Consider the following 12486-nt stretch of genomic DNA (forward strand, 5'->3'; position numbering starts at 1 on the left):
AGGGCTGTTTAGCTTTGCCAATCCACCTAACCTGCACATCTTTGGACTGTGGGAGGAAACCGGAACACCCGGAGGAAACCAACGTAGACACGGGGACAACGTGCAGACTCCGCACAGACAGTGACCCAAGCTAGGAATCAAACCTCGGACCCTGGAGATGTGAAGCAACTGCGATAACCACTGTGCTGCCCCATTTAACCCTCTCGTGTTCCATGGGGGCTTTCTCCACCATCCCGGCCATGATCAGCCATATCCCACCCACAAGGATGTCCAAAAGGGCCCCACCTTGCATTGGCTCCAGGCCACCCAAGATGGACGCCGCCACCCCTCTCAAACCAGTCCATCAAAGAAACTTTCATCGTCGGTAATTTAACGCCCTGATCACCGAACCAAACACCCCACCCCCATTCCAAACATAGAAAACCTAACCACCCCAGGCTTATTACGCTAATGAACAAAAGAAACAGACCCCCCCCCCCCCAAAGGTAATCAGCCATGGCTCTCTTCCCTCACTTCGCTCCCGTTAACTAGCATATCTGTGAACAGGTGACCCTGACTTTTGGCGGGGGGGAGACGACAAGTTATACGCACAATAAATCAAACAGCTGCCCACCTGAACCCACGTTTAATATAGAACATTCTACAAACTCACCCGCTTCCTCATCCCCAACATTTCCAACAAGACTATAATAAATAAAAAACCCAATAACCTGGATAAAAGACAAAGAGAAAAAAGAACCAACAGTCCGGTGTAACCAACAATTTCATTCAATCTTTCCCCACCACGCCGTCTATGTTTCTTTGCATATGTTTCTCTGGGCGAGCCCGGTATACCATTCCAAATCGTACTTTGCTCTTCTAAAGAGCTGCCTTGGGCCTTCCTGAATGCTGCACGCGTTTTCGGCAGTTCTGCCCCAATGTCCTGGGAAATTCTTACAGGATGATCCTCTCGTTTACATTCTCGAGTGTTCTTCGCCCACCTCAGGATCTTTTCTTTATCCAAATAAATGTGGAATTGGACTATGATCACCTGTGGCTCCCCAGATCTGGGCTTCTGTTGCTGGGACTGGTCCACGGGAGGGTTTGCAAAAAAACTCCTCCATTCCAGCTTCCCAAACACCTTTGCCACATAGTCCTTGGCATTCATACCTTCTATGCCCTCTGGCAGCCCAACAATCCTCATATTTTCCAGGGTGAAAGAGTCATAGTCATAGGGACATAGGTTTAAGGTGCGAGGGGCAAGGTTTAAAGGGGATGTGTGAGGGAAATTTATTACACCGAGGATAGTGGGTGCCTAGAACTAGCTGCAGGAGGAGGTGGAAGCAGATACGATAGTGACGTTTAAGGAGCCCCTCCTCCAACATCGCCACCTCTGCCTCCAAAGAGGCGATCTGATCACTGAGATCCATGACCTCCACCTTCCGAATCGTCGCGTCTGCACCACCAGCCTGTCCAGCATTGCATGAATGGGCTCAATCACCTTTGCTAAATCATCCATGACCGCCTATCTCTGTTTCCTCTGCCAAGAATTCCACCAACCTCACAGTTGTCCACTGAGAGGGCAACTATGACACGGGCCTCTGTCATTGTCTCCCCTCCTGTGACACGAGGGCCTTCGAAGTCAGACGAGGACCTCTTATTCGACTTGTTCCTCCCAGTATAACCTCCAGATATTCCAAGCCGGAGAAGAAACCCAAATTCTCCAACTACAGCACTTTTCCACCTAAATAGCGCCCATTAAACGGGCAAAAAGGGCCAGAAACTGACTCCCCTAGCACGAGCCACCCTGTCATTGAATTCCTACAGTGCAGAAGGAGGCCATTCAGCCTATTGCGCCTGCACCGACTCTCTGAAAGAGAACTCCACCCAAGCTTAGTTCCCCACCCTATGGGCAGCATGGTAGCATTGTGGATAGCACAATCGCTTCACAGCTCCAGGGCCCCAGGTTCGATTCCGGCTTGGGTCACTGTCTGTGCGGAGTCTGCACATTCTCCCCGTGTGTGCTTGGGTTTCCTCCCTGTCATTGAATTCCTACAGTGCAGAAGGAGGCCATTCAGCCTATTGCGCCTGCACCGACTCTCTGAAAGAGAACTCCACCCAAGCTTAGTTCCCCACCCTATGGGCAGCATGGTAGCATTGTGGATAGCACAATCGCTTCACAGCTCCAGGGCCCCAGGTTCGATTCCGGCTTGGGTCACTGTCTGTGCGGAGTCTGCACATTCTCCCCGGGTGTGCTTGGGTTTCCTCCAAAGATGTGCAGGTTAGGTAGATTGGCCAATGAAAAATTGCCCTTAGTGTTGGGTGGGGTTATGGGGTTACTGGGTTATGGGGATAGGGTGGAGTTGTTGACCTTGGGTAGGGCGCTCTTTCCAAGAACCGGTGCAGACTCGATGGGTTGAATGGCCTCCTTCTGCACTTTAAATTCTATCCCAATAACCCCTTGATCTAACCTACATATCATTTTTGGATACTAAATGGCAATTTAGCATGGCTAATCCACCTAACTTGCACAACTTTAGACTGAGAGGGGAAACCGGAGCACTCGGAAGAAACCCCACAGACATGGGGAGAACATGCAAACTCCACACAGACTTGCCCAAGGTTGGAATTGAACCCGGGTCCCTGGCACTGTGAGGCAGTAGTGCTTACCACCGTGCCACTCCAACATGGGCAACACGGTAGCACAAGTGGATAGCAGTGTGGCTTCACAGCACCAGGGTCCCAGGTTCGATTTCCCCGCTCGGTCACTGTGCGGAGTCTGCAGTTTCTCCTGTGTCTGCGTGGCTTTCCTCCGGGTGCACCGGTTTCCTCCCACGGACCAAAGACATGCAGATTGGGTGGATTGGCCATGCTAAATTGCCCGTAGTGTCCAAAAAGGTTAGACGGGGTTATTGGGTTACGGGGATAGGTTGGAAGTGAGGGCTTAATATGGTTCGGTGCAGACTTGATGGGCCGAATGGCCTCCTCCTGCACTGTATATTCTATGTTCTAACATGTGACCATTCACCTCATGGCTGCCACCGGAAGTCGGAAGTATTTCCTGACTGTCTAAATATACTTTTTACTTTCTAGAACCAGTGTCCCTTTATTCTACCAGAATGAACACGAGAGTGCAAAAAGCTGGATCACAGCTTCCTCTGATTTGTGTTCAGCATTCTGTTGGATTTATTGATTCCTGCAATGCTTGATTTGACATTGAAAAAGACTAAGTTGCCAAGGTTTCTCTCAGCTTCATCCTTAATGATTTTGGCACCATTCATCGAGTGCGTGTAGTTAACTATAATTGAGGTAAAGAGGATAAAGGTTTAGAATTTTGCCATCACTTGAAGATGTTATAAATGACCTGTTTTACTCCAGACCATACCGTTGGAGAAAAAAAAATGTTTCTGACCAAAAGGAACTGCTTGAAGTGGTGATTACTGACTTTAGTAACCAAGTCTTTGCATGGGCAAATTTATTTTCTCTCTCCATAGTCCCCTTCTGTGTCTCACTTGAGTTTACTATCTGACCTCCAGGTTAATAAAAGAAGCAGGCAAGCAGGATCCAGAGTTGTCTTACGTTAGCAGTAATTTCATAACTGGTCATGGCATTGGAAAAAACCAGCCTCGTAACAAGCAGATGGAAGTGGAGTTCAGGAAACAAGAAGAGGTAAAAACATCTTGCCTCATTTTCAAGAAGAGATATCTAGCTTTGAAGGCTGTGTTGCCTTCCCTACTTGAGCGTTATCTCTGTCAAAGCTGTAAATTGGGTCTGGAAAGAGCATTTTGAGCTGTATGATACTGCAGTCAAGTATTCATGTTTGTAGGTATGTCAGTCGTGAGATCAGCAGAAGGGGTGGAATTGACAACATCACACTGCTAGAGTTGTACTAAGCACAACCAGTCTAGGCTTGTGAACCTTTTTGTTAAAGTAGATTTTTTAAAACTAGGTTTGTGAAAGCTCAATTCTGAAAAAGGTAGCTATCCTCAGGCCTCCAGACTTTAAGTTGAAGTTTATTTTTACACTGGAATATGCGTTCAAATATGGGCACCATACTTTAGGAAGGATGTCAAGGCCTTGGAGAGAGTGCAGAGCAAATTTACTAGATCGGTGCCAGAGATCAGTGACTTCAGTTAAGTGGAGGAGCTAGGATTGGTCTCCTTGTAACTGAGAAGGTGAAGAACGTGGGCCATAACGTCCAAGCTCCCCAGTATCGGATTGGGAGCTACCCCAAAGATATACTGGGAAATCCCTCTGAACTTTACAGGTAAACATTTTCACAGTAAATGCCCAGAAGTCCTGACTTCCTCTGGGCAATTGCCCTGCACTGGGAACCATCCAGAATTGTGATTTAAATCGCTAACTTCAGATGGTAGCTACTTTTAGGCAGCTTTTGCAGTATAAAAGGGACACAACATCCTCAAATCTACCAGAGCTAGACTGCCCTGGAGCCTGCGAGGACTGTTGCAAGCTGAAACAGCTCTAGCCAATTTCAATGCAGTTTTCAAGACCAGGTAAACATGCATTAAATTCTTCTAATTTCTGCAGACCACTTCTTTCCAACACTAGGTGGAAGTTATGGACCGATATATAAAGGCCATGCATATATAAAGACTCCTCTTTAATCTCATTATTCAGGAACAGATCAAAGTTTTCCTTCTTGAGTGGCTGTGAAGTCCTTAATGATTTTCTGTGGGTATGAAAATCTAGTCACTGATGTGCCACTAGAAGAGCTTACTTTATTCTGCACTCATTTTCAAAACCTTTTCATTGAAGCAAATGTTTAAAATGATGAGTTTTAATAGATTAAGAAATAAGGAACCATAGGTAATTGGATTGTAACAAGAGGATATAGACTTAAAGTAATTGGCAAAAGAACCAGGAAAGGCAGGGAAGTATTTTGAAGTAGTGAGTTAAGTGGAGAATACTATCTGAAAGGGTGCTGGAAGCAGATTAATTAATAACTTTCAAAAGGAATCGGAGGGTAATGGCTATGAGGAGAGAGTAGTTGCATTAAAGTAATGAATAGCTTACAAAGAGTTGGTACATGCATGGTGGGCCCAATGGCCGCCTTGCTCATCATGCTACGATTCTACAATTGATTAATTATTGAGACTGCCCACAAAATCGATACAGATTTCCTCTTGGTATGGGAATGGTGCAAAAAGGTCTAATCCAAAGTGTTTCTGGTGGAACTTTTCTCCCTTACTCAGCTTATCATCCACACCAAAACGTTTGCTCTCAAACAACTCTTTTCTTCTGTGAAGGACCATAAGTTGTCCCCATTTTTCGGACCCCCAAAATCATGTTTTTGCATATACTTGGTGTAAAAGTCAACCCCTCCCCTCTTCAGCCCCAACATGCTATACTCACATCACTAGTCAGCCTTAGGTTTTCTTCCCACAATGCAAGCTTTACTGACATTAAAACTGGGCATAACAGATCAAGTAGGCGGTATAGGCTGTGTTGCGAAGGTGTGCAGGAGTTTAAGACACAACCACTCTTTGCATTGAAATCAGATGGCATTTCAAAATGGCGATCACCCTCTTCTGCACTCTTTGCATAAGTTGACCCCGTTTGTGGAGGGATTTTGAGACTTCAATTTGTATGCTGACATCCACAGTACGCAAGACCGTTTGAGGTGATGCACTTTCATTGTCGTGCCTTTCCTTTATAGACTGGTTTATCTTGAATACCCTAAGTTCAGCAAATCGTGTTCAAAATTGTGCCCTACCACATTGTGCCAGCTAGTTATTGAGCTTCTGGAACTGCGTTAAACCAATGCTTTTTTCTCTTTCTCCAAAAAATTATTGTAGGTGCTGAGAAAATTCCGTGCACACGAGACCAATTTACTCATTGCAACCAGTGTTGTTGAAGAGGGAGTTGATATTCCAAAATGCAATCTGGTGGTTCGGTTTGATTTGCCAACAGAATATCGCTCTTATGTGCAATCAAAAGGAAGGGCGCGAGCACCCATCTCAAACTATATCATGCTTTCAGATTCTGACAAAATTGAAGACTTCAAAGAGGACCTCAAAACCTATAAAGCAATTGAAAAGGTACGGACTTTTTTTTCACTTGATAAATACATGCTAAAGTATCCGCAGCACAATTAAGATGGATAGAATCATAGAGCAACTTACTAGATGCGATATCATTTTAAAAGAGTAAAGAAGTGATGTTTTTGTCAATGGATAAAATATAATTTAATTTCCTGGCTTTTGATTGCAGAAACACTTTTTGGTGTCTTTCCCAATTGATTTTGTCTCAATTTATTCTCAAACCAGGACCTTAAGGCCAAATATGCAGCTCCTATCCAAATATACTGTTCCTATTTATAACTGAAATCAACTAAATCGCATTGACCAAGAATCAAATCTGATCAGGAGACACATTTAATGATTGGACTTTTTAACACTTGCTTCAATGGAAAGTTTTTGGGAAAAAAATAGGGTGGAGACTAATGCTAGCTCCTCTTCTGCTAGCACTTCTGTGACCAGGTTTGATTCTTGGCATACTCATGATCTCATGCCACAAGGAACTCATTTGAGCCTAATCACCAAATCCAGATCATTTCGGAACATCACAGCCACTCAAGGATAACTGATCTGTCCATGAATAATAGGATTAAGCACAAGTTCTGGAGATGAAAGGTCTGAGGTTGCTGCACCAACTTGCCCCAACTTCCACTGTGACATTTGTTTCTGCTACATTGAGGCTGTGATTTGGTTCCAGAATAGCTTCAAAGGTGCAAGTGCTAACAAGTCTATCGTGTGATAAGTGTTTAGCCAGTTGATTAATATCCTCTCCTCTGAACTATTAAATGCATTACCCGAGGTTTTTACTATCAAGCCAAAAGGTGAGCTAGTGGCCAGGATGCTGCTAGTAGCCATAGTGCTTTGAGCTGAAAGTGGTTAAAATAGCCATAATTCATGTTTATGTTCATCCAGTGACCCCTGCTGGCAAGTTTACATTGGTGATCATCTCCAGCAAGTATTAATGTCTTTCAGAAAGGTGGCAGAAAGGCCTTGGCGTTGACTATGACTTAAGATGCAGTAATTGCACAACATTGCTCCATAGCTATATTTTCTGGAAAGTTCATACATTTATTTCCTTGGTACTTTGCTAAGATTCTCCGAAACAAGTGCTCAAAGTCTGTGGATTCAACTGATGTGGAGGTAGAACCTGTCACCGATGATGATGATACGCTCCCCCCATATGTCCTGAGGCCAGAAGAAGGGAGTCCACGAGTAACCATCAACACTGCCATCGGACATGTAAACAGGTAGAGTCCGAGCATTGTTTTGGTGCTTTCAGCCATTAACAATGTCACCAATCAAGTTTTTAAGAATCATAGAATGGTTTCTGTACAGGAAGCGACCATTTGTCCCATCCTGTCCATGTCAGCTCTTTGCAGGACAGCACATTCCAGATCCTAACCACTCACTGGATAAAAATGCTTCTCGTCATGGCACCATTGCTTCCTTTACCAATTATTTTAAATCCTTGTCCTCTGATTCCCAATCCCTCTGCCAATGGAAACAGTTTTCCACATCTACTGTCTAGATCCCTCATGATTTCGAATATTTCTGTCAAATCTCCCTTCAATCATCTTGTCTTCACTGAGAATAGCCTAAACCCCTCCAATTTATTCACATTACTGAAGTTCCTCATGCATGTAACTATTCCTGCAAATCTTCCCTGCACTCTGGAAATGAGGTGGGTCAAGTAGATCACTTAGGGAACATTGTAACATAAGATTTAAGATGACTATGGGAAAGGGCAATGAACAGTACAGAGTAAGAATAAGCAAATTGGGAAAACCAACTTTAATCGGGTAAGAACAAATCTGGGCAGAATAAATTGGAGCCAAAGGTTGGCAGACAAAATGGTAGCTGAGCAATGGGCTATCTTTAAAGAAGGGAAGGTTTGAGTACAGTCCAGGTCTATTCCCTCAAAAATGTATGGCAAACAAATCCAAAGCTTCCTAGTTAGCAAAGGAGATGGAAATTAAGGTAAAGAAGAAAGTGTGCTTATGACAGGTGTGAGGTAGAAAATACAATTGTGAACCAGGCTGAATACAGGAAGTTCAGAGGAGACGTGAGAAAGCAAATAAGAGAAGCAAAGATGGAGTATGAAAAGAGATCAACAGCTAACATAAAAGGGAATCCCAAAGTTATCTTCCATATGAATAGTATGGCTGATTAGGGTGGCACAGTAGTTAGCACTGCTGCCTCACAGCTCCAGGGACCTGGGTTCAATTCCGGCCTCGGGTGACTGTCTGTGTAGATCTTGCACTTTCTCCCTGTGTCTGCGTGGGTTTCCTCCCGGTGCTGTGGTTTCCTCCCACAGTCCAAAGATGTGCAGATTAGATGGATTGGCCACGCTATATTGCCCCTTGGTGTCCAAAAGATTAGGTGGGGTTACGTGGATTTAAATCTTTCCAAGGGCCTGTGTCGATACGATGGGCCGAATGGCCTCCTCCGTGCTGTATATTCTATAATTCTAAAAGGCAAATTTACACATGGAGGCAGGGGATATGTGCGACTTGTTTTTTTTCTCTTTTTAAAAAAAATAAATTTAGAGTACCCAATTCTTTTTTTTTCAATTAAGGGACAATTTAGCGTCGCCAATCCACCTACACTGCACATTTTTGGGTTGTGGGGTGAGACCCACGCAGACAAGGGGCGAATGTGCAAACTCCATACATACAGTCACCTGAGGACGGAATTGAACCGGGTCCCTGGAGCTGTGAGGCAGCAGTGCTAATCACTGTGCCGCCCTTGACAACTTTGGGACAGTGACGCGGGGCCGGGAGCGAACCTGGGTCCTCAGCGCCATAGGCAGCAGTGCTAACCACTGTGCCGTCCCAAGTTATTGACTGAATATTTTTTGGGGGGGGACAGGTTGAGAGCCCAGTTAATAAAGCATACAGTATCCTAGTCTTCAATACGGACATAGAATACAAGGGCAAGGACATCATGTTAAATTTATGTAAGACACTAGTTTGACTTCAGCTGGAGTATTCTACAGTTGTTGGTGCTGCATTTGATGAAGGGTGTAAAGGTATTGGCGAGAGTGTAAAAGATGTTTGCAAGAATAGTTCCAGAGATGAGAAACTTCAGTTATAAAGGTAGCTGGGAGCAGGTGGGACTCTTCCTTAAAGAATAGGCTGAAAGGAGATTTGATCGAAGCACTCAAAGTTGTGAGGGGTTTGGGCACAATAGATGGGGGAAAGTTTGCATTCGTGAAAGGGTTGACAACATGAGTGCACAGAATTCAAGTAATTGAAAAAGAAGCAATAGTGACCTGAGAAAATACTTTTTGGCACAACCAGTGGCCAGGCTCGGGAATGCACTGCCTGAAATTGCAGTGGAGCAGGTTCAATCGTGGCATTCAAGGGGTAATTAGATGAACAAGTGCAGGGTTATGGGGCGAAGGCAGGAGAATGGTACTCTGTCAACTACTCATTCAGAGAGCCGGTGTAGACATGATGAGCTGAATGGCTTCTGCGCTGTAACAATTCGGTGACATAGTCCATGGGGAATTACGATCAAGTGAGCAGTCAGCAGCAAAGCGGTATTGTCAATATTTACACCTGAAGGAATGCTTCAGACAATTTCCTTCAACCTGATTGTGAGCCTAACCACAATTACTTGATGTAAAACAAATTTGGCACCTTCAGAATGAAAGGATGTGAAGTTACATTTTCTCCTGACTGTGGCCTGAGCAGGTAAATGAAAAAGTGTGCACTTGAGAATCTCCCAGTGACTAAAAAGACTCCACAGCAGCCAAACTTAGGAATAATAAGAACTTTTCTACCGCTGAATATTTTGTACAATGTTCGATTCTATGCAAGACAGAGCTTTTAGGTACATTAATACCTATCTGAAATTTTGCACATAACCACAAGACATAGGAGCAAAGTAGGCCATTCGGCCCATTGAGCTTGCTCCCCATTCAATGCGATCACCACTGATCTGATATGATAAGCCTCAACTCCACTTTCCTGCCTTATTCCCATAACCCTTGATTCCCTTACTGATTAAAAATCTGTCTGTCTCAGCTTTGAACACATATAACGACCCAGCCTCTGCAGTAGGTGGAACAGTAGCATAGTGGTTAGCACTGTTGCTTCACAGCACCAGGGTCACCGGTTCGATTCCCACTTGGGTCACTGTCTGTGCGGAGTCTGCACGTTCTCCCTGTGTGTGCATGGGTTTCCTCTGCATGCTCTGGTTTTCTCCCACAAGCCCCGAAAGTCGTGCTGTTATATAATTTGGACATTCTGAATTCTCCCTCTGTACCCAAACAGGTGCTGGAGTATGGCGGCTAGGGGCTTTTCTCAGTAACTTCATTGCAGTGTTAATGTGAGCCTACTTGTGACAATAAAAATTATTTAAGAATTTAACTGATTCACTACCCTCTGAGAGAAGAAATTCCTCCTCATCTCTGTCTTAAATGCGCAACCTCATACTCTGAGATTATGCCCAGTAGTCCTAGACTCTCCCAAAAGGGGACATTTTTCATCACCGAGGCACTCAACCACAGTATTGCATATGGGTTACATCTGCAGCAATGCACATCAACAATATATCTTAATCCAAACTGCAGAGGAGAATTTTGTACTGCATTATTGTGAGAGTTTTCAACTATCCACATCTACTTTTTTGCAGCTTCGAGTGATTTTGCAGCTTACTTTCTCCTGCCATTTTAGTACGTTCAAGTCAGAGTGATGAGGAATTTTGGGTGGTTAAGGGAATTAAGAAGCACAAACATAGTGCAGGTAGATGCTTTCAAGTAGAAAATCAACCACGATCTTGCTGAAAATTGGAGCAGGTTCAAAGAGCTGAATGACCAAATCCCCCTCATGTGCTGCTGTGCCACAACTGATAGTATAGCAATACAGATTTGCACGAGTTTGAACTTTACATTTTGTGAATCCTGGGCTATTGCACTCCTGCTTTGTACTGACTCAGGAACTTGGCCTAAAAACATTTCATGTCAGAACTTTATAGTCAGTAACAGCAGCCCCAACATTTTACCATTCATTTTGTGCTGGAGGCCTAATTTTGGATGCTACAGCTTGGTCTTGTTCAATGGGTTGCAAAACTGAAGTTAATTCTATGCTATTTCCACTGAATGTGTTTCCATTTTGTGCATGGAGGTGATGGGATCCAGGGTAATTAGTTGAATACAAGTAGTTTGTGTAATATTTTCGATACTTTTAACATATAACCTACAACTTCTACCATTTTATGACCATTTATTTTACTTTCCACCATTCATATGATTGTATATATTTGTTTTAATGGCTCAGAATAGAAATGGGGCACTTATTAAGGAACTATTGAATAATTTTCTGTGTATTAGGTGGCATCTCAAACTACCAATATCCTGTGTGTTACATTTTCCCTTTGAATAAAAACTAACTTTGATACCGGCAAATGTATGATCATTTTATAAGTGCATCCTATCATGATCCCAGCTGATACTACTGGACAGTCGGATCCCGGAGCAGAACCCTAGCTCAATAGATCGTAACTTTTATTTTTTGTTAGAGACGTGGATGAACGGAGTCGCATCACTGCCGATTAAACTAGAAAAGATGAACTATAATACACTAATCCATCATGCCGCTATACCTACACAGAAATATAAATTTTAAAGGATTGCGCAGATAAAGGCTAATGTTTTCAGGAAGTACATAGTCCCTACAAACTGATAGGTGAAATGTGATCAGATACTTCACATTCTGAAACCAAGTGACAGATACTACCCAAAACATCTTCTGCGGATTTCACATCAAATCTCCCCAGAAGTTATGATCCAACTGGACCTCTGGCCTGCACGAGGGTTTCCAAACTCCAATCTTGAACACACTTGAAATCTTCTCCCACACAGGCTTTCTTTCAGATTCCTTCATCTAGGAAGCCACATCTAGGATTTTAACCTCCTTTTGGTATTCCCCTGCCCTGGATTGCTGTGTGCATTGAGAAAGACAATCTCTCGGGTACCTAGCCACGCAACCAGTACACTTCTGCTTCACAGGCTGCGTTAAGGTCCCTAACCTTAGGATTACTTTGGATGTCTACCTTCTCCCTGACCGATTTCTCCAGTTCTTCACCTTGCAGAGCTGTCTTTAACTGCAAGCCCTTCTCTCTGTATCTTTGACTTCTGGGACTTCTCTTTTCATTCCCTGGTTTCTAATGGTTTCTCAGCTTCTGGGACCTGCTTTCTTCATCCCTGTATTGTCCTGCCTGTATTGGCAGCCTCTGTGAACAACATCTTGCTTCTTGGTTACCTGTTTCCAATTGAAAACAACTGCTTCTACTTTTCAGTGTCAACTTCTGGTTGCTAAACAACAGCTTGGATTTTGATAAACCTTTACAATTGCTTTTATGTCATAAACCCTTAATCACAATGCAGGTACAGTTTAAAGTGAAACTAAAACATCTAGAAATCCAGGCACCTTTGTTTAACATGAAGCTAACTAAAGTTTTAACA

The 12486-nt window shown here is 43.7% G+C and overlaps 1 protein-coding gene across 4 annotated transcripts in view; it reads left to right on the forward strand.

Moving 5' to 3' along the window:
* The window catches only part of dicer1 (dicer 1, ribonuclease type III), a 174222-nt gene that overhangs the window by 77425 nt on the left and 84311 nt on the right, over positions 1 to 12486 (forward strand). For all 4 annotated transcript variants that reach the window (XM_038822311.1, XM_038822319.1, XM_038822325.1 and 1 more), the window contains 3 exons: positions 3516 to 3648; positions 5796 to 6038; positions 7110 to 7264. In XM_038822311.1, coding sequence (XP_038678239.1) covers positions 3516 to 3648; positions 5796 to 6038; positions 7110 to 7264 — 531 coding nt within the window. The remainder of the gene's footprint in view (positions 1 to 3515; positions 3649 to 5795; positions 6039 to 7109; positions 7265 to 12486) is intronic.

Source organism: Scyliorhinus canicula, chromosome 2 (assembly GCF_902713615.1).
Source record: "Scyliorhinus canicula chromosome 2, sScyCan1.1, whole genome shotgun sequence".
NCBI classification, from domain to species: Eukaryota; Metazoa; Chordata; class Chondrichthyes; order Carcharhiniformes; family Scyliorhinidae; genus Scyliorhinus; species Scyliorhinus canicula.